This window comes from Ranitomeya variabilis, chromosome 2 (assembly GCF_051348905.1).
Source record: "Ranitomeya variabilis isolate aRanVar5 chromosome 2, aRanVar5.hap1, whole genome shotgun sequence".
NCBI lineage: Eukaryota > Metazoa > Chordata > Amphibia > Anura > Dendrobatidae > Ranitomeya > Ranitomeya variabilis.
This window is the reverse complement of record NC_135233.1, coordinates 376,789,057-376,813,181: the sequence shown is the minus strand read 5'-3', so window position 1 is coordinate 376,813,181 and position 24,125 is coordinate 376,789,057. Positions and strand designations below refer to the sequence as shown.

At 43.9% G+C, this 24,125-nt stretch overlaps 1 protein-coding gene across 3 annotated transcripts; it reads right to left on the bottom strand.

The window, feature by feature from the left end:
• Window positions 1–2,432: 2,432 nt before the first annotated feature.
• Window positions 2,433–23,658, bottom strand: APOM (apolipoprotein M). 3 transcript variants are annotated; one of them, XM_077292542.1, is made up of 6 exons: window positions 23,417–23,658; window positions 20,413–20,558; window positions 19,685–19,761; window positions 11,368–11,466; window positions 10,884–10,982; window positions 2,433–2,524 (listed from the first exon to the last, which is right to left on the bottom strand). In XM_077292542.1, exons 1-6 carry the CDS (start codon window positions 23,528–23,530, stop codon window positions 2,502–2,504), a joined length of 558 nt encoding a protein of 185 aa, XP_077148657.1. In that variant the 5' UTR covers window positions 23,531–23,658; the 3' UTR covers window positions 2,433–2,501. The 3 variants fall into 3 exon arrangements, with proteins under 3 accessions (XP_077148657.1, XP_077148655.1, XP_077148656.1); XM_077292540.1 differs by having other exon boundaries at window positions 20,413–20,570; window positions 23,417–23,652; XM_077292541.1 differs by having other exon boundaries at window positions 19,685–19,758; window positions 20,413–20,570; window positions 23,417–23,648.
• Between the last annotated feature and the right edge of the window lie 467 nt (window positions 23,659–24,125).

Here is a 24,125-nt window from a genome sequence, read left to right as displayed (position 1 = left end):
GTTACATTTGTGGTGAATACACACTGCTAAAACATAGAAGAAACATAACAGACTTCGTAAAAAAAGTGTATTTTGCTTATTTTGGGGTTATGCTTGGGGACCAAGACAAGTTTTGGGCACCACACATAGTGTGCAAAGCATGTATTGAATTATTACGAAAATGGAGCAAAGGACAAAGAAAAAGCTTCAAATTTGGTGTTCCAATGGTGTGGAGAGAGCCAAAAAATCATCATGATGACTGTTATTTCTGTGCAGTGCAAGTGCAAGGATTCAATAAGCATAAGAAACGAAAATGGGAGTAACATGGAATCTGCAAGAAGGCCTGTCCCTCATTGTGAAGATGTGCCTGTACCTGTGTTTACCATAAATAACAGTCATCATGATGATTTTTTGGCTCTCTCCACACCATTGGAACACCAAATTTGAAGCTTTTTCTTTGTCCTTTGCTCCATTTTCGTAATAATTTGATACATGCTTTGCACACTATGTGTGGTGCCCAAAACTTGTCTTGGTCCCCAAGCATAACCCCAAAATAGGCAAAATACACTTTTTTTACGAAGTCTGTTATGTTTCTTCTATGTTTTGGCAGTGTGTATTCACCACAAATGTAACAGAATGAGTCTGGATCGTTAAGACAACTTCTTCTTGATGAGTTCATGCTTTTCACTGGAAAACAGACAACAACATAAAGTTAGTGCAAAAATCAAGCTATGAACAAACTTTTAGAACACTAATTAACACAAAACTATATTGAGAACTGCTCAGTTCAAGTACTAATCCAAAGAAATTAATGAGATGATGCGTCGCATTTACCAACAAGTGCTATAAATAAGATACCAAAAATCTCAAAAACTTGAGCCAATCTGGCAAAACTGATGACATATTCAGAATCAGCACCCCAAAAATACCCTAAATTCGATGAAATATCTTTGGCACCAAAAATGCTGTTGACCAGTGTTATATGAGTCGTGTATACATTGCCACCTCTAGGATCCCCACTGATTATATGGGTCGTGTACACATTGTCCACCTCTAGGATCCCCACTGATTATATAAGTCATGTATTCATTGTCCACCTCTAGGATCCCCACTGATTATATGAGTTGTGTATACATTGTCCACCTCTAGGATCCCCACTGATTATATTGGTCGTGTATACATTGCCACCTCTAGGATCCCCACTGATTATATGGGTGGTGTAAACAATGCCACCTCTAGGATCCCCACTGATTATATTGGTCGTGTATACATTGCCACCTCTAGGATCCCCACTGATTATATGGGTCGTGTATACATTGTCCACCTCTAGGACCTCCACTGATTATATGGGTCATGTATACATTGCCTCCTCTAGTATCCCTACTGATTATATGGGTCATGTATACATTGCCACCTCTAGGATCCCCACTGATTATATGGGTCGTGTATACATTGTCCAGCTCTAGGACCTCCACTGATTATATGGGTCGTGTATACATTGCCACCTCTAGTATCCCTACTGATTATATGGGTCGTGTATACATTGCCACCTCTAGGATCCCCACTGATTATATGGGTCGTGTATACATTGCCACCTCTAGGATCCCCACTGATTATATGGGTCGTGTATACATTGCCACCTCTAGGATCCCCACTGATTATATGGGTCGTGTATACATTGCTCACCTCTAGGATCCCCACTGATTATATGGGTCGTGTATACATTGCTCACCTCTAGGATCCCCACTGATTATATAGGTCGTGTATACATTGCCACCTCTAGGATCCCCACTGATTATATTGGTCGTGTATACATTGCCACCTCTAGAATCTCCACTGATTATATGGGTCGTGTATACATTGCCACCTCTAGGATCCCCACTGATTATATGGGTCGTGTATACATTGCCACCTCTAGGATCCCCACTGATTATATGGTTGTGTATACATTGCAACCTCTAGGATCTCCACTGATTATTTGGGTCGTGTATACATTGCTCACCTCTGGGATCTCCACTGATTATATGGTTGTGTATACATTGCCACCTCTAGGATCCCCACTGATTATATGGGTCGTGTATACATTGCCACCTCTAGGATCCCCACTGATTATATGGGTCGTGTATTCATTGCCACCTCTAGGATCCCCACTGATTATAGGGGTCGTGTATACATTGCCACCTCTAGGATCCCCACTGATTATATGGTTGTGTATACATTGCCACCTCTAGGATCCCCACAGATTATATGGGTCGTGTATACATTGCCACCTCTAGGATCCCCACTGATTATATGGGTCTTGTATACATTGCCACCTCTAGGATCCCCACTGATTATATGGGTGCTATATGGAGTCAGGTCAGCAGCGCAGAGTATTTCTGGATACTGATGAACTGTTCTTCTCACAGTTGATTACAAGAGTTTAAGTTTTGAGAAATGAAGAGACATAAATTCCCAGGTGAGATACAGATCGGGTTTATTAGCTATTTCACTCCGGCGTTTCCTCTTCCACTATCAGTGGATTATTCGTCCTGGGGACACTTTTCTGGTAATGAAAAGAGAAAACATAAAAGTCAAAATCGCTAGTAATGTCTTTATGAAGCGCTGCTAGTGATACCAGTAGTTGCCAGCAGAAGGCAGTCTCCCTCTTGGGGGCAGACAGTGCAGAAAGCCACAGGCGCAGCGTGGGTGAGCGGTACATAGCGGCGACCCAGATAAAGGGTATTGGTGGCATTGTATGGTATGTACTACAGAACACTACTTATGTATCTGAGCAAAGTATCGCAGTCTAGGGGACCATTTATCAGTGTCAATATGGTACTATGTAAGTACTACATGGCGGTAGACAAAACATGGCACTGCTTGGTAACTGCTAACCACTATGTGACCTGTTAATTGCACACTACAGTACACACAGCACAGTACACTCAGCACAGTACAGTACACACAGCACAGTACAGTACACACAGCACAGTTCAGTATACACAGTAGAGTACACACAGCATAGTACACACAGCACAGTATACACAGCACAGTACAGTACACACAGTACAGTATACACAGCATAGTACAGTACACACAGCACAGTACATGCAGCACAGTATAGTATACACAGCACAGTATAGTACACTCAGCACAGTACAGTATACACAGCACAGTACAGTATGCACAGCACAGTACATGCAGCACAGTACAGTACACACAGCACAGTACAGTATACACAGCACAGTACAGTACACACAGCACAGTACAGTATACACAGCACAGTACAGTACACACAACACAGTACAGTATACACAGCACAGTACAGTACACACAGCACAGTACAGTATACACAGCACAGTACAGTACACACAGCATAGTACACACAGCACAGTACAGTATACACAGCACAGTACAGTACACAGAGCACAGTACAGTACACAGAGCACAGTACAGTATACACAGCACAGTACAGTACACACAGCACAGTACAGTATACACAGCATAGTACAGTACACACAGCACAGTACAGTATACACAGCACAGAATAGTACACACAGCACAGTACATGCAGCACAGTACAGTACACACAGCACAGTACAGTATACACAGCACAGTACAGTATGCACAGCACAGTACATGCAGCACAGTACAGTATACACAGCACAGTAATAATAATAATAATAATAATTTTATTTATATAGCGCCAACATATTCCGCAGCGCTTTACAACTTATAGAGGGGACTTATACAGACAACAGACATTACAGCATAACAGAAATCACAGTTCAAAACAGATACCAGGAGGAATGAGGGCCCTGCTCGCAAGCTTACAATCTATGAGAACAGTACAGTATACACAGCACAGTACAGTACACACAGCACAGTACAGTATGCACAGCACAGTATATGCAGCACAGTACAGTATACACAGCATATTACACACAGCACAGTACAGTATACACAGCACAGTACAGTATGCACAGCACAGTACATGCAGCACAGTACAGTACACACAGCACAGTACAGTATACACAGCACAGTACAGTATACACAGCACAGTACAGTACACACAGCACAGTACAGTATACACAGCACAGTACAGTACACACAGCACAGTACAGTACACACAGCACAGTACAGTGTGCACAGCACAGTACATGCAGCACAGTACAGTACACAGTACAGTATACACAGCACAGTACAGTATACACAGCATAGTACAGTACACACAGCACAGTATATGCAGCACAGTGCAGTACACACAGCACAGTATACACAGCACAGTATACACAGCACAGTACAGTATACACAGCACAGTACAGTACACACAGCACAGTACATGCAGCACAGTACAGTATACACAGCACAGTACAGTATATACAGCACAGTACAGTACACACAGCATAGTACACACAGCACAGTACAGTATAGACAGCACAGTACAGTGCACACAGCACAGTACACACAGCACAGCACAGTACACACAGCAGAGTATACACAGCACAGTACAGTATACACAGCACAGTACAGTACACACAGCATAGTACACACAGCACAGTACAGTATACACAGCACAGTACAGTGCACACAGCACAGTACAGTATACACAGCACAGTACAGTACACACAGCACAGTACATGCAGCACAGTACAGTATACACAGCACAGTATAGTACACACAGCACAGTACAGTACACACAGCACAATACAGTATACACAGCACAGTACATGCAGCACAGTACAGTACACACAGCACAGTACACACAGCACAGTACAGTATACACAGCACAATACAGTATACACAGCATAGTACAGTACACACAGCACGGTACAGTACACACAGCACAGTACAGTATACACGGCACAGTATAGTACACACAGCACAGTACAGTATACACAGCACAGTACATGCAGCACAGTACAGTACACACAGTACAGTATACACAGCACAGTACAGTATACACAGCATAGCACAGTACACACAGCACAGTACATGCAGCACAGTACAGTACACACAGCACAGTATACACAGCACAGTACAGTATACACAGCACAGTACAGTACACACAGCACAGTACATGCAGCACAGTACAGTACTCACAGCACAGTACAGTATACACAGCACAGTACAGTAAACACAGCATAGTACACACAGCATAGTACAGTATACACAGCACAGTACAGTGCACACAGCACAGTACAGTATACACAGCACAGTACACACAGCACAGTACAGTATACACAGCACAGTATAGTATAAACAGCACAGTACAGTACACACAGCTTATTACACACAGCACAGTACAGTATACACAGCACAGTACAGTGCACACAGTACAGTATACACAGCACAGTACAGTACACACAGCACAGTACAGTATACACAGCATAGTACAGTACACACAGCACAGTACATGCAGCACAGTGCAGTATACACAGCACAGTATAGTACACACAGCACAGTACAGTACACACAGCACAGTACAGTATACACAGCACAGTACAGTATACACAGCACAGTACAGTACACACAGCACAGTACAGTATACACAGCATAGTACAGTACACACAGCACAGTACATGCAGCACAGTACAGTATACACAGCACAGTATAGTACACACAGCACAGTACAGTATACACAGCACAGTACAGTATACACAGCACAGTACAGTATACACAGCACAGTACACGCAGCACAGTACAGTACACACAGCACAGTACAGTATACACAGCACAGTACAGTATACACAGAATAGTACAGTACACACAGCACAGTACAGTATACACAGCACAGTATAGTATAAACAGCACAGTACAGTACACACAGCACAGTATACACAGCACAGTACAGTATACACAGCAGAGTACAGTACACACAGCACAGTACATGCAGCACAGTACAGTACTCACAGCACAGTACAGTATACACAGCACAGTACAGTATACACAGCACAGTACAGTAAACACAGCATAGTACACACAGCACAGTACAGTATACACAGCACAGTACAGTGCACACAGCACAGTACAGTAGACACAGCACAGCACAGCACAGTACACACAGCACAGTACAGTATACACAGCACAGTATAGTATAAACAGCACAGTACAGTACACATAGCATAGTACACACAGCACAGTACAGTATACACAGCACAGTACAGTGCACACAGCACAGTACAGTATACACAGCACAGTACACACAGCACAGTACACACAGCACAGTACAGTGCACACAGTACAGTACAGTATACACAGCACAGCACAGTACACACACAGCATAGTACACACAGCACAGTACAGTATACACAGCACAGTACAGTATACACAGCACAGCACACAGCACAGTACAGTACACACAGCACAGTACAGTACACACAGCACAGTACAGTATACACAGCACAGTACAGTACACACAGCACAGTACAGTACACACAGCACAGTACAGTATACACAGCACAGTACAGTACACACAGCACAGTACAGTGTACACAGCACAGTACAGTATACACAGCTCAGTACATGCAGCACAGTACAGTACAGTATACACAGCACAGTACAGTACACACAGCACAGTACACACAGCACAGTACAGTGCACACAGTACAGTACAGTATACACAGCACAGCACAGTACACACACAGCATAGTACACACAGCACAGTACAGTATACACAGCACAGTACAGTATACACAGCACAGTACATACAGCACAGTACAGTACACACAGCACAGTACAGTATACACAGCACAGTACAGTACACACAGCACAGTACAGTATACACAGCACAGTACATACAGCACAGTACAGTACACACAGCACAGTACAGTATACACAGCACAGTACAGTATACACAGCACAGTACAGTATACACAGCACAGTACATGCAGCACAGTACAGTATACACAGCACAGTATAGTATACACAGCACAGTACAGTACACACAGCACAGTACACACAGCACAGCACAGTACACACAGCACAGTACAGTATACACAGCACAGTATAGTACACACACCATCATGATCAGTGCCGCTCTCTGTGCTGTAGACTGCTACACCATAACACAGTAAACACAGCAACACTTTTTGTTCTGAAGCCACTTGACACAAGCCTGGCATGAAATGCATTCCTTCACCCACACACCCCACACACAAATATTCTGCTAATTACTGGCATGTGTGACTCAGTCTCACCTACCTGCCCTGTCATGTACTACTGATGTCTGGCACCACACGACAGCTATCCATGTATCTATCTATCTATTATCTTTCTATCTATTATCTATATCTATCTATCATCTATCTATCTATCTATCTATCTATCTATTATCTATCTATCTATCTATCTATCAATCAATTATCTATCTATCATCAATCTATTATCTATCTATCTATTTATCTATCTATCTATCAATCAATTATCTATCTATCATCAATCTATTATCTATCTATCTATCTATCTATCTATCTATCTATTATCTATCTATCATCTATCTATCTATCTATCTATCTATCTATCTATTATCTATCTATCATCTATCTATCTATCTATCTATCTATCTATCTATCTATCTATTATCTATCTATCTATCATCTATCTATCTATCTATCTATCTATCTATCTATTATCTATCTATCATCTATCTATCTATCTATCTATCTATCTATCTATCTATCTATCTATCTATCTATCTATCATCTAGGGGCTAATTTATTTTTTGATAACCCTTTAAGAGTTAGTGTTTGTCCTCTGGCTTAATGTATTTGATGGCTCCATTTTTAATCTGTAGACCCCCTAATAAAAAGCTATTTCACGTGAATGCACAGCGGCTTCATTTCATCCTTGGTCAGTGGACATTAACGGCGGCTCGTGGCCAGAAGCGCACAATGGGGGTGATTGTTCTGTACACAATGCCGGCTGTAATGTGCTCATGTCCGAGGAGAAAACACAAGGGCCTCTATTCTAGAGGAGGCGCCAGGTAACGTCCGATATTACATCCCATCACTACCCGCCTCTGCATCTCTTACTTATCACTTTTGCTCCAAGTAACATTGATTTTTTTCTTCTTTCTGGGAGACTATCAGCAAGCAGGCGAGCTGCTGTTAAGCCCATTCATGACAAGACACCTTTTTATTTTTACTTGCTGGGTGATTATATTATTTTTTTGTGTTCTTAATTTTGGCTTTATTCTTTAGTCCTCCTGTTTGATCGCTTGCACTATATACTTACTTACGATACAGTACGGCGGCAATATAATAAAAACGCTGACAGGACCGGGCTTCACGGCACTCCAAAGATGGCGGTAACCCGTGTACAACCAATGATCGTGTCACAAGGGGAAAAAAACAGGCAGCCGTGGATGCTCGAAAATCAAAACCGTTCAAATGCTGGTGTCCGAGATCGACAACGGCATGTAAATGGTTAAACAGCAGTTATCAGAGCTGGCTCCAGTCGCTGCTTTCAGAGGCAAGCGCGGGCTGTATAACACAGCTGGCACCTGTCCTGTATAGAGAGGCTCAGGAAGGTGTTAATGGACCTTATGGCTTTATTTTATTCTAACTATTGCTTGAAATTATGAGTTAAAGTAGCTAGGACAACCCATCCCCCCAGAAATAAGAACACCGGATCCGTCAACAGCAGCTTGTTGGCTTTTCCCATAACAAAGTGGAGCTTTCAATTACTTCTAACATTGCCAACACCTGTTGCACCTCATAAAATGGGTTAAAACCTGAAAAAATAGTTGTAACATATAATATATACGACCACAGATCGCTCCTGGGACGCAGCAGATTCAGCCATTTTCTAGCCAGACGGTCTCCTGTATTTTCCAGTGTCTGCGCTGCCTGCTCCTGACATTGTGCAGACGCTCTCACAAGCTTTATATTTTCACGTCGGAAACTATTTTGAAAGCCGTCACATTACTTGTTATGGTTTGTGCTGAGCTACAAAGCTCCAGCGTTCGCCGTCCCTGCCAAGACGAGTGGCCGAGCCTTTTATGCCTGGCAATTTGTCTCTGAGATCTCCAGTCACTGAGCTATAAATGTCATCTCCCTTTAGAGAGTTTCTCTTATTTTGGGGGGTGATAAGTGTCCGGTTTTGATACTGTTTCTCTGATGATCACAGTAGTTCCTGAGCTTTGACATGTATGAATGTTTTCCTGCAGTGCTCCCGCAGGTAACACAAGGTATAACAGTTTATTCCACCAAGGAAGAAAGTCTCCAATTATTTTTGAGGGGTACCTGTAATGGATATTTGGTGAATTGCTGTTGGACCCCCAAGATCAGGCCTACGTGACATATCCTATTAGTTTCACATACATTTTGGAAATCAGAAATCTCTAATGAAAATTTTTAGAAACAGCACAACACATGTCCAGGGCACAGCTTCAGTTGTATCAGGGACAAAATCCAGTGGGGTAGGTTATGCACCACCACAATTTTTTTTCATAACCATGCTCCCTTTTCCACACTGTGCTCTTCCATCCTTATTCTGCCCTCGTTACCTGCTCCTGAATTTTCATGTAGGTCTCTGTTCCTCACCTCTCCTGAATCCAACACCAGGTGCCGTCCCACCCAACTCCCTCTGCTATTCTGCCTGTCATCTTACCCACTCCTGTGATGTCACTTACTCAGTCTGTACAGGCAGGCTCAGGTGGTGAGAATCCACCTAAGTATTCAGGTAGCTTTAGCCCCCGTTTCCACCAAGTACTGCCTCCTAGATCTTGGACAACTTATACTACTCGACTTTGCTACACTTGATCAGTTCTTTATTGGACTCTGTGACAAACCCAGCTCTGCCCTTTACTTGGTAATCCTCCTTAATTACTGTGCCAGTGTCACGTTGCAGCTCTGCAGGTAAGTGCAGACTCCACTAGATGGCAGCAGAGTGGAGAGAGGGCTGAAATCCTGCTCATAGCAGACCAGCAGAACTGCAGCGAGGCTACCACCAGGTGGCAGCAGAATGGTCAGACAAGCCGGATCGATACCAGAGAGTAGCATAGTACTTAGGGGATTTCCAAACACAGAGTCAAAGGTGCACCTAAAGGTCAGTACCGGTCCGTATCAGGAGGAAGAGACAGAGTCAGGTCAGAGCCAAACCTGAGTCGAGTACCAGGGAATCCAAACACACAGGGACATACAGAGTCGGGGCGGGAAGAGAGGAATGAACAGACACGGGCAAAGACAGCTAAACATAACAGTACAAATCAGGGTTTCACCAGAGCCAGCTACACACGCCGTAGGCAGGAAATATAACTGACACTGCCTGCAGGATGCAGCGCAGATAAATAGCTGACCCGAAACTGGAATGAGGCACAGAAAGTTAACTCCTTACATGACAAGACAGAGAAAGGAGAGACGACCCAAAACCCGGTCTGGATCATGACAGCCAGCTCTATTTTGAACTCTGTTACAAACTCAGCTCTGCTTACTAACTGATTTAACCGTTCTATACCTCCGGACCAGTTTTACCCCTGAATTTATTGTATCTTTCAGTTGTTTCTCATCTCTCTGCTACTTCACTGCCACATCAGTTGCTTTGACTTCAACTCTGCTTCCTCAGTTCCGCTCCTCCAGTTCCCATTCAGCCAGATTCAGCTTCCACCTGCATCGTTCTGCTGCATCAACCCCAACTGCTCTTCTGGATGGAGAGGTTTGAGGAACCACTGATGGAACATCCACGTTGGACAAATCTACCAGAAGTGTCTCTCTTCGTGAAGTTTCTGTTTTGCCAATGAGACTTGCCAACTCTTCCAGGGGTCCGAGAGGTCTCGCATTTTTTTCCTGGCACTTTCTGGACCTTCCAGATGAGTTGGCAAATAGGCTATTATGGTGCCAATGTCTCGACTGACCATAAACCACTGAAACCACACCACACATATGACAAGACGTACAATACGTGGCAGTGCCAGGCATTACCTAGTGATCGTGGAAGCTGTAGGATTTCTCTGTAGTCTTCACATGTGGATTTATGTAGGAAATTGTTCATACAGTCTTCGTCCAGTTGTGTAGAACGTGCTGAAGAATATAAATAGTGGGGAGAGTATTAAAACTGAAAGAACCCCAAAAATGGTGGGCTCTACTGGGGCTCACGTTACACCTCTGATTAGGAAGATAGGGACCTACACGATGTGACGATTGGGGACAGGAACATGACGTAGATTGTACAGTCATTCTGCTCTTATCCTTTCAGGAGTAGAAATCTGCTCCCTACATACTGATTTTTTCGCGGTGGGCTTCTGCTTACACCCAGAAGCCAGTCAGAACAAGCAGATGTTTATTATTAAGGACAGAAAAACAGTTTGTGCCTCTGAAAAAAAGCTGAATTTCAGACTAGATCCAACACAGCCGAAATCCTCGATCCACACAGAGAGTAACAGCGACAAAGCATTAATGCACTTACCGTAGAGGAGCAGCCTGGAGGTCGCATTGTCCGACTCCTTCAGGATAACGCACTCCGGGCAGCGACAGGAGAAGAGCTCGGTCAGTCTGTCCGGGTGCCCTGCAGATATTAAAGGGTTACTGCTAAATCATGGACACAGCCTAACCCTTAAAGGGAAGCCACCAACAGAAAACAATCTATTGTCTAAATCAGGTTTTTGTGTTACTGTATGTGTATTTTTTTCTTACTTTTGCCAAATTTATTTTCTAATATTATGATTTTTTTTTAAAAAAGCAAAATTAGAAATATTGCAGTTTTCACTCTGACCACAAACGCTTTTTTTAGACTCAAACATCTTGATTTTTCAGCAGGCACATTATCACCAGAGGCAGGATTACAATGACAAGTAAAATCTCTAAATACAGTAATAATACATGATCCACCATTCACAAAAGGTGATGTCACAGCTCACCTCCTCCTGTACAATGACCAATAACACCTCTATATACAGTAGATCACACAGGATCCACCATTCACAATAGGAGATGTCACAGCTCACCTCCTCCTCCTGTAGAATGACTAATAACACCTCTATATACAGTAGATCACACCCCCAGGAAGAAGCAACCGCGAAACGCGCGTCGGGGTCCGGAGGATCAGCCTGTCACTTGACAGTGAACTGCTTGGTGGACACTTATCTAGGTAATATGTGGAGTAACAGGTACTTTCCTGTTCTTGTGTGCGTGGGTATGTGAAGGGACATTACAACTGCAGGTGCTATGTGTTTTTCTATTGATGGCAGAACCGCACCCCTAGTACTTGTTTGGGAGTTGTGGATACGTTTTCAATGTCTCCTACATTTGTCACACCAGTAACACAGATGGATATATTTGCAAATATTGGACTATTTTTTGATTGATAATATGCAACATTTTGTCTGACTGTATATGTACCATAATATCACCAAAAGACCATTTGATACAGTGGAGAAATTATATCATATGGGAATTTTGTGTCTCCCTACATTATGCTGGCCTCTGTTTGCTTGGTCTGAGGCACCAATCTGTTTTATTTTATCTTGTAGTATATATTTGTTGAATAAATAAATTTATTGTTTTAATACTGTGGTACAGAAACACTTCTTGATCCTAATATGGCTAATTACTAAAGGATCTATATGTTCTATACAGTAGATCACACAGGATCCATCATTCACAATAGGTGATATCACAGCTCACCTTCTCCTCCTCCTCCTGTACAATGACTGATAACACATCTATATACAGTAGATAACACAGGATCCACCATTCACAGTAGATAACACAGGATCCACCATTCACAATAGGTGATGTCACAGCTCACCTCCTCCTCCTGTACAATGACTGATAACACCTCTATATACAGTACATAACACAGGATCCACCATTCACAATAGGTGATATCACAGCTCACCTCCTCCTCCTGTACAATGACTGATAACACCTCTATATACAGTAAATAACACAGGATCCATCATTCCCAATAGGTGATGTCACAGCTCAACTCCTCCTGTATAATGACTGTTAACACCTCTGTATACAGTAGGTCACACAGGCTCCATCATTCACAATAGGTTGTGTCACAGCTCACCTCCTCTTCCTCCTGTACAATGACTGATAACACCTCTATATACAGTAGATAACACGGGATCCACCATTCACAATAGGTGATGTCACAGCTCACCTCCTCCTCCTGTACTATGACTGATAACACCTCTATATACAGTAGATAACACAGGATCCACCATTCACAATCAGTGATGTCACAGCTCACCTCCTCCTCCGGTACAATGACTGATAACACCTGTATATTCAGTAGATAACACAGGATCCACCATTCACAATCAGTGATGTCACAGCTCACCTCCTCCTCCTGTACAATGACTGATAACACCTCTATATACAGTAGATAACACAGGATCCATCATTCATAATAGGTGATGTCACAGCTCACCTCCTCTTCCTCCTGTACAACGACTGATAACACCTCTATATACAGCTGATAACACAGGATCCACCATTCACAATAGGTGATGTCACAGCTCACCTCCTCCTCCTGTACAATGACTGATAGCACCTTTATATACAGTAGATAACACAGGATCCACCATTCACAATAGGTGAAGTGACAGATCACCTCCTCTTCCGCCTCCTGTACAATGACTGAATAACACCTCTATATACAGTAGATAACACAGGATCCACCATTCACAATAGGTGATGTCACAGCACACTTCCTCCTCCTCCTGTACAATGACTGATAACACCTCTATATACAGTAGATAACACAGGATCCACCATTCACAATAGGTGTTGTCACAGCTCACCTCCCCCTCCTGTACAATGACTGATAACACCTCTATATACAGTAGATAACACAGGATCCACCATTCACAATAGGTGATGTCATAGCTCACCTCCTCCTCCTGTACAATGACTGATAGCACCTTTATATACAGTAGATAACACAGGATCCACCATTCACAATAGGTGAAGTGACAGATCACCTCCTCTTCCGCCTCCTGTACAATGACTGAATAACACCTCTATATACAGTAGATAACACAGGATCCACCATTCACAATAGGTGATGTCACAGCTCACTTCCTCCTCCTCCTGTACAATGACTGATAACACCTCTATATACAGTAGATAACACAGGATCCACCATTCACAATCAGTGATGTCACAGCTCACCTCCTCCTCCGGTACAATGACTGATAACACCTGTATATCCAGTAGATAACACAGGATCCACCATTCACAATCAGTGATGTCACAGCTCACCTCCTCCTCCTGTACAATGACTGATAACACCTCTATATACAGTAGATAACACAGGATCCATCATTCACAATAGGTGATGTCACAGCTCACCTCCTCTTCCTCCTGTACAACGGCTGATAACACCTCTATATACAGCTGATAACACAGGATCCACCATTCACAATAGGTGATGTCACAGCTCACCTCCTCCTCCTGTACAATGACTGATAGCACCTTTATATACAGTAGATAACACAGGATCCACCATTCACAATAGGTGAAGTGACAGATCACCTCCTCTTCCGCCTCCTGTACAATGACTGAATAACACCTCTATATACAGTAGATAACACAGGATCCACCATTCACAATAGGTGATGTCACAGCTCACTTCCTCCTCCTCCTGTACAATGACTGATAACACCTCTATATACAGTAGATAACACAGGATCCACCATTCACAATCAGTGATGTCACAGCTCACCTCCTCCGGTACAATGACTGATAACACCTCTATATACAGTAGATAACACAGGATCCACCATTCACAATAGATGATATCACAGCTCACATCCTCCACCTGTACAATGACTGATAACACCTCTATATACAGTAGATAACACAGGATCCACCAGTCACAATCAGTGATGTCACTGCTCACCTCCTCCTCCTGTACAATGGCTGATAACACCTCTATATACAGTAGATAACACAGGATCCACCATTCACAATAGATGATGTCACAGCTCACTTCCTCGTCCTGTACAATGACTGATAACACCTCTATATACAGTAGATAACACAGGATCCACCATTCACAATAGGTGATATCACAGCTCACCTCCTCCTCCTGTACAATGACTGATATCACCTCTATATACAGTAGATAACACAGGATCCATCATTCACAATAGGTGATGTCACAGCTCACCCCCTCCTCCTGTACAATGACTGATAACACCTCTATATACAGTAGACAACACAGGATCCATCATTCACAATCAGTGATGTCACAGCTCACCTCCTCCTCCTGTACAATGACTGATAACACCTCTATATACAGTAGATAACACAGGATCCACCAGTGGCGTATCTGGGGGGGGCAGCCGGGGCATGTGCCCCGGGCGCAGCCGGCAGGGGGGCGCAGTCGGGCCGTCTAAAGCGGCGGTCCGCAGTGTCTCCCCCGGCGGCTGCATTCTGTCACCCCCCGCACTGGGAGTCAGCTGTTCTCTCTGCCGACTGTCAAGCTGACAGCCGGCACAGAGAAGCAGCGGCGCGCCGGCTCCCAGTGTTCAATTGTACTGCATCTGAGGTGTGAGTACAATTGAAGCTCTGACTTCCGGGTCAGAGCGACGCCAGCAGCGTGATCAGGTCATGTGATCACGCTGCTGACGTCACTCACCTGCGCGGCAGAGCAGAGGCACTGGCAGAACAGTAGAGATGCAGATCGGTGGTAAGTGCTCCTGTGAAGCTGAAGACACCGAAGGTGCAGGGGGGATTTAATGTGAGGGGGAATATATTGTGGGGGTATTTAATGTGAGTGGGGATGGGGGGCATATATTGTGGGGGGGATTTAATGAGAGTGGGGATGGTGGGATATATTATTGGATGGGGGATATTTAATATGAGTGGAGATGGGGGATTTATTGTGGGGGGGGGATTTAATGTGAGTGGGGATTTATTGTGGGGGGAGATTTAATGTGAGTGGAGATGGGGGGATTTATTGTGGGGGGAGATTTAATGTGAGTAAAGATGGGGGGATTTATTGTGGGGAGGAGATTTAATGTGAGTAAAGATGGGGGGATTTATTGTGGGGAGGAGATTTAATGTGAGTAGGGAGGGGGGATTTATTGTGTGTGGGGAGAATTGGAGTGGAGATGGGGGATTGAATGTGTGGGGGAGATCTGAGGACACAAAATGAAGAGCAAAGGGGGAGATGGGGGGCACGTACGAGAAAACAGTATGGGGGAATGGGGGGCATGTATGAGGAAACAGTATGGGGGATGGGTGCAGACAGTTTGGGGAGCAAACAGGGGAATGTATGCAGACACAATATGAGTAGCGATGTGAAAAACGTATGTGGACAGAGTACGGGGAATGAGGGTGTTGGGATGTGTGCATGCGTAGCATGGAGGGACAGTGTAAGGGCACAGCCAGGAGGGGATAGTATACCAAGGAGGGGGAGTGTGATGAGAGTACAGTATAAATACTGGGCCGTATAGGGGGGACACAGTATGAGAGGACAGTGTGAAAATGGGGGCCGGTATGGAAAGGGGAGGTCCGTGTGAAGAGCATGTACCATAAGAGGGACAGTGTGGGGGTCATATTTTATGCAGACAATATAGTGAGGGGAAATTTTTTATTCAGGAGCATTTTAATGACACTTGTGTCTTTAAGGGCGTCATGTGGAGATTTTCTGCAAAAGAACGGAGAAGATGGAGGTCTGCAGAGACGGCTGTGGATAAGAAAACTCATCATGGGGTCTGGACAAGATGAAGAAATGAAAGAGAATGACTCCAGAGACAACGTTATCTATAAGGTATCTCAATGTAAATGTTATTTGTGATACTGACTAACTCTCATGTTTTTATTTATGTTAGGAGCATTAAAGGGGATGTCCAGGTTTGTGATGAGTCTGCAGTCATTCTTTGTGACTGCAGACTTCTGAGTTCTCACAGTGCGCCCTGCACACTGTCAGGATTCTCTCGTGCTGGTGATTTACATACATGCGGTCACGTGCTGACTAGACATGTGTGGCCTCACTCAATGAAAATTAACTGAGTGAGGCCGGGCACGTCTGGTCGGAATGTGGTCAGAAGTATACAAATCGCATGCTTGGGTTGACATGATCGTCCACTGGGAAGGGAGAATCCTAAAAGAGTGCAGTGCATAAGTTGTGAGATTTCAGAAGCTGCGATGTCAGGATTCAGCTGTGCAGGTTCCAGTAGTCGTCACATGGACACTTCACTCATATGCAACTTTCATACTTGTGGTCCTGTGACAACGAGCTTCTCTTCCTGCTTCTCTCAGTTTTTCACTGAACATTGAGAGCATTAGGGAGAGGAGCTTGTGGGCACATGAATAAGTGTGAAAATCGCATACGTTCGGGGGGGCGCCAAAATGAATTCTTGCCCCGGGTGCCAGAAACCCTAGATACACCTCTGGGATCCAACATTCACAATAGGTGATGTCACAGCTCCCCTCCTCCTCCTGTATAATGACTGATAACTCCCATATATACAGTAGATAACACAGGATCCACCAATCACAATAGGTGATGTCACAGCTCACCTCCTCCTCCTGTACAATGACTGATAACACCTCTATATACAGTAGGTATCACAGGATCCATCATTCACAATAGGTGATGTCACAGCTCACATCCTCCTCCTGTACAATGACTGATAACACCTCTATATACAGTAGATAACACAGGATCCACCAATCACAATAGGTGATGTCACAGCTCACCTCCTCCTCCTCCTGTACAATGACTGATAACACCTCTATATACAGTAGATAACACAGGCTCCACCATTCACAATAGGTGATGTCACAGCTCACCTCCTCCTCCTGTACAATGGCTGATAACACCTCTATATACAGTAGCTAACACAGGATCCATCATTCACAATAGGTGATGTCACAGCTCACCTCCTCCTCCTGTACAATGACTGATAGCACCTCTACATACAGTAGATAACATAGGATCCTCCATTCACAATAGGTGATGTCACAGCTCACCTCCTCCTCCTGTATAATGACTGATAACACCTCTATATACAGTAGATAACACAGGATCCATCATTCACAATAGGTGATGTCACAGCTCACCTCCTCCTCCTGTACAATGACTGATAACACCTCTATATACAGTATTTAACACAGGATCCACCATTCACAATAGGTGATGTCACAGCTCACCTCCTCCTCCTGTACAATGACTGATAGCACCTCTACATACAGTAGATAACATAGGATCCTCCATTCACAATAGGTGATGTCACAGCTCACCTCCTCCTCCTGTATAATGACTGATAACACCTCTATATACAGTAGATAACACAGGATCAATCATTCACAATAGGTGATGTCACAGCTCACCTCCTCCTCCTGTACAATGGCTGATAACACCTCTATATACAGTAGCTAACACAGGATCCATCATTCACAATAGGTGATGTCACAGCTCACCTCCTCCTCCTGTACAATGACTGATAACACCTCTATATACAGTAGATAACACAGGATCCATCATTCACAATAGGTGATGTCACAGCTCACCTCCTCCTCCTGTACAATGACTGATAACACCTCTATATACAGTAGATAACACAGGATCCACCATTCAAAATAGGGGATATCACAGCTCACCTCCTCCTCCTGTACAATGACTGATAACACCTCTATATACAGTAGATAACACAGGATCCACCATTCACAATAGGTGATGTCACAGCTCACCTCCTCCTCCTGTACAATGACTGATAACACCTCTATATACAGTAGATAACACAGGATCCATCATTCAGAATCAGTGATGTCACAGCTCACCTCCTCCATTCACAATGACTTTTGAACACGCTCATTAGATGCTTCGGAACAAAAGATAAGGTCAGGATCCGACCATTGTGGCTAATGTACATGTGTTACTTCCTGAGTCTAAAAAAAAGTAACAGCAGTCGGTGTGAAAACCACAAGATTTTTTTTTTATTAAGAAAATCGGGGCAATACTAAACCCAAGACAAATAGTAGGAAATGGCAACTTGGGAGACCTAAAAATTAACTTTTACTGGGTAATATAATAAAAAAATTAGCCCACAAAAAAAACAACAAACAACATATATAAAGTGCAAATGTGCCAAGAGTGTAATAAGTTAACACAAAGAACTGTATAAAAGGTAGCGAATGGCCACTATGGTACCCGAAGTAAATGGAGTGATATCTTAAAGGCAAGTGGCCATAGCAATAATGTTCCAGCTCTCCTCATTACACAGCCAGCTCCCTCAATACATATAGGATCAGAGACCTAAAAGGGGAAGTGGTCCCTCCTGAAATGTGACACATGAGCTACTCAAAATCATAGCAGCAAGTAGATATTCATATGTAGCATATTAAATAGTAACAATCTGGGGTCACTTCCTAAGATTTTTTTTTTACTTTTTAATACTGATTGTAATATAGAAAAAAAACATTAAAAACGAAAAAAAAAAATAGTAAAATAAAAATACAGTAAACACAAAAAACCCTGTTTTAAACATGAGGCCATTTTCTGATTACACTTTCCCTTTAAGGCTTATTAATATCTGGGTACACACGACCTGGATGGATATTTTGCATTCTATTTTTGAATTCTAACTGTATAAACTGACGTTTTGTATCAACTGTTTATGGGTTTCCATGGCGACAGACTATAAACTCTGTGTAGTCAGACCCTGCAGGGAGGGGGGGAAGTCACTTGTAAAACATATCTATATAAAGGTAATATTACAGCATTATTTTTCTGCTCTTAAAGCGCCAGCTTGCTCTCTCACCCTCCGTCCTCAGCTCTGTGCTGTCTTCGGTCAGCAGGTAAATCCACTTGCGGGGAACACACGACCCATCTTTACTGCTAATAAAATGAGAGAACTTGGTGTAGGTAGATGGAAAGAAGAACAAAAATAAAAAGCAGATTTTTTAGCAGATGAAAATTACTTTTTTTTCCCCCTTTCAAAAATAATTTTTACCCCCAGGACAACCCCTTTAAGGACTGAAGAGAAGCACATTGGCCTACATTTTTTAAAGAGGATATCTATCTCTTCTGAGGTTTCAGTAAACGCTATGGAATAATGGTCCTGGAGAATTGTCTTGTGTTGTTCCTCTATTATTGCTCCTGGAAATAAATGGATTAATTGACAACTGGGCGGTAACCATTCCACTTTTTAAAAGGGAGTTTCTACATCCAATGAGTTTAACCAGTGTCAAACTGCAGAGAAACATATCACATAAAAAGGGTACCGCCCAGTTGTCAATTTATTCATGTTTTCAACAGGGGAATAGCACAGAAAGATGATCCAGAGATGGAGGCCCAAAGACAGGTGAGCACATTGGAGGCTTCTAGATAGTGGGGGTCCTTGCGGCGATTGCCCTATTTGCCCCTCACTATTAAAAGGGCTCAATACCAGTTTAGATGGAGGACACAAGGAAGAGGGGGTGAGAGAGAGAGGGCAGAAGTGGTCGAGAGGACCCCGAGACAGCGAGAGAGACAGACGGGGAATCTCACATTCTGATGGACGCTCTGAACTCCAGTTTCTCCGTCTCTGCTCTTTCCCGGACTAAGAACTGTCCGTTATCCATCACCTTGAAGATGTCCAGCGCTCCGGTCCCCGATTCTGCCGCCGCTGCCAAGAAATACCAGCTCCCCATGTACTGCAATGGGAACTGCCAGAACTTTAATGCAAGGATATGAACAAGGAATCCCGGAAATCTTAAGCCCCTCTTCCCCCCTCTGCCTTCTAAACATTACAATCTTACCGAACTTCAGAAACGTAATAACATTTTATATTTGTGTCCTATTTTTCTCTTTGGGATTGAGAGAGGCAGTATCTAATTTTCGTTAAAGGGGTTGTCCATATTTGGGCGCAATTTTTTTTTACTTAAATGCATGCATTTGGGGTTAAAAAATTTTCTTTTTTCAGTTGGGTTCATTAAAAAAAAATCAACTTTTGATTTTCATGGTTTATTGCTGGCTGCAGAATGAGTTAACTGAGAATCCTTCAGTGAGCTCATTCAGATTTAACGAAGGGAGCGTTTGTAACTCTTTTATCCATTTTTTTTCCTTTCAAGGCTGATTTATGACCTAAGACTACATCAAAGTTGAATGTGCGTGGAATTCCAAGAGCCTGTAAAAGCCAAACGGTGCAACATTTTTTTTTAATGAAAACCAATTGCAAAAATATTTTTTAGCCCCAAATACATGAAAGTGGACAATCCCTTTAACATGGAGGGGGCCACAACTAATCGAGGGGCCTGGGCCTACCTTTTATGGGTCAACTACAGCTAAGAAAGTCTCTACAGTTTGTTTTGTCTCAAGCTGCAGAAAGTTGAATCTTCTTGTAATTTGACCCCCGGCTCCTATTGACTTGTGTGGGTGTCTGTGAGCTTAGTAAGCGGAAATCTTATGGGCCTCTCTAGACAAATATTGCCATATAGAAAAACACCGTAGATTGGGAAAAAACCTGGGAGATTGTGAATGAACCCCTGCCCCCCATTGGATTTCCTACCAATGGAAAACCCTTTGAAATGTAAAGTTTTATAAACCCCTGTAGTCGCCATAGTCATACATACATTCTTCTTTGAGCCCAAAGCCAATATGGCGGCACACAGAGGCCCCATGTTTCCAAATAACAGAGCCCCAGATACTCTGAATTGTGATATATTTTATTACAAAAATATTACCCCTCATTTGACCTCTTGGGGTCACATATTTTTTTGTCTGGGGTTAATGCCGCCGTACTCCTGAATCCGGCGATGTCTTTCTTTTCGTCCTGCGCCTCTCTGTTCCTGAGATATGGCCTCTTCTTCCCTCTATAGAAATCTAGTCTTGTTGTCCAAATGGGCATCATCCTAAGGAAGAATTGAAAACCACGCCCACTTGCTAAACTGACTACATTTTTAGACAGGGGAAGAAGAGGCCATATTTCAGGAACGGAGAGGTGCAGGAAGAAAAGAAAAACATCGCCGGATTCAGGAGAACAGCGACATTTACACCATGTATAGAATATTATATATTTATGTGACGGTGATCTTTAAATCTGAAAATCTGTGGTGCGCATCCTAGAGTGTCGGATCTGACGCAGATCTCTAGGGGCCACAGAGCTGATCGAGCCGCTGCTTTCATTTCCTGCACAGAGAATGTTCAGGAGCGCTGCTGTGAAGGGGGAAACAGCTGAAGGGTCAGACCCCCACAGATCACAATGTTGTGATCAGCCCATGCTTAAAGGCTAGATTCATACATGCGTGTTTCTGGGTTTGTTGTATTGACCGGCCACGGGTCTCCTGACCTGAGCTTGACAACCTCATAAGAAGACGACAAGATAGTGTGAGGAGACCCACGGTCTGTCCATTCATAACACCGCGAAAATGTGAGGCTGTCACATTTGTGTCAGGAGACCTGCGGTCAGTCCGTGCATCACACCGCAAAAGTTTGAGGCTGTCAAGTCAGGTCAGACGACTTATGGACGGTCCATGCATTGGACCGCGAAAGTGTGAGGCTGTCAAGTACATATCAGGAGACCCCTGGCCGGTCCGTGCATCAGGCCGCAAAGGTATGAGGCTGTCAAGTTCATGTCAGGAGACCTCTGACTGGTCTGTGCATCAGACAGCAAAAGTATAAGGCTGTGAAGTTAGTGTCAGGAGACCCACGGCCAGTTCATGCATCAGACCACGAATGTATGAGGCTGTCACGTTTGTGTCAGGAGACCCTAGGTCAGTCCGTGCATCACACCGCGAAAGTGTGAGGCTCTCAAGTTCAGGTCAGATGACTCTTGGACGGTCCATGCGTTGGACCGCGAAAGTATGAGGCTGTCAAGTACATATCAGGAGACCCATGGCCAGTCCATGCGTCAGGCCGCGAAGGTATGAGGCTGTCAAGTTCACGTCAGGAGAACTCTGACCGGTCTGTGCATCAGACAGCAAAAGTATAAGGCTGTCAAGTTATTGTCAGGAGACACATGGCCAGTTCATGCATAAGACCATAAGATGTATGAGGCTGACACATTCGTGTCAGGAGACCCTCGGTCGGTCGGTCTGTGCATTGGACAGTGAAAGTGCAAGGCTGTTAAGTTCATGTCAGGAGACCTGCAGCCGGTCCGTGCATCAGACCGCGAAAGTATGAGGCTGTCACGTTTGTGTCAGGAGACCCACAGCTGGTCCGTGCATTGGACAGCGAAAGTACGAGGCTGTTAAGTTCATGTAAGGAGACCCGCGGCCGGTCCGTGCATCAGGCCGTGAAAGTATGAGGCTGTCAAGTTTGTGTCAGGAGTCCTGCGACTGGTCTGTGCATCAGACCGCAAAAGTATGAGGCTGTCAAGTTTGTGTCAGGAGACCCGTAGTCGGTCCATGTATCAGACAGCGAAAGTATGAGGCTGTCACACTTGTGTCAGGAGACCCGTAGTCAGTCCATGCATCGAACGAGAAACCCATCTGGCCTAACACTCTATGATAGGAACACCACTTTCAATGATGCTCCTGGATCTAAGCCTCCATGACCATAACCATTTGGTTACCTCTGTCCTGTTGATGCGTGATGCCGACAGTTGGTCATTCCTGTCACAATGAGGTTTGGAGTCGAAGATGAGTCCATAAAAGTAGAGGAAATACCGCCATGCGCTGACGATCATTTCTGGAGCGTCTCTGTCAGTCAGTAATGTGTGACTGGTCCGGGGACTGTATGTCTCTTCTGTCCGCCTTCTGCCTTCTCCCAGCCTCTTATCTCTTGGGACCTTGCTCTTTTTTCACTTTTTTTGTTTATTTTTGCCCACTGGCAGACCCTTGTTCTCTGCGTCCGTCAATCATTAACTCCCGGCTGATGGTCAGTTTACAGAGTAGGCCGACATGCCCAATATCTTAATGAGAAAGATAATGAGAGCCCGTAAGAAAGAAGCATAATGGTGGCCAAAGGCTCGAATAGGTGGACTGTTGCTTAGCAACAAAAACATGGCCATAATGGGCCTCCAGAACTCTTTTAACCCCTTCACGCTCCATGACATACTATTACATCATGCAGTGGATGTGGGTGCACGGAGCTGAGCCCACTCCATACTGATTAGGAGGTGGCTGTGTCATACAGCCAGCACCTATTGCTAATAGCAGCCATTATACTAAGCTCTGATCGCTGCTATTTAACCGCATAAATGCCGCTGTCAATCTCTGACAGGAGCATTTCATGAGTCAAATCCGGCCTAGACTCAATAGACCCCCTTGTGACATGATCAT

What these genes read in the sequence shown, in the direction of transcription:
- APOM (XM_077292540.1), bottom strand. Translation starts at nt 23,530, where the DNA reads ATGATCGTCAGCGCATGGCGGTATTTCCTCTACTTTTATGGACTCATC. An exon ending in CACGCATCAACAGGACAGAG is followed by an intron (nt 20,571 to 23,416) that starts GTAACCAAATGG and finishes AAGTTCTGGCAG; the next exon opens with TTCCCATTGCAGTACATGGG. An exon ending in TTCAGAGCGTCCATCAGAAT is followed by an intron (nt 19,762 to 20,412) that starts GTGAGATTCCCC and finishes TCATTTTATTAG; the next exon opens with CAGTAAAGATGGGTCGTGTG.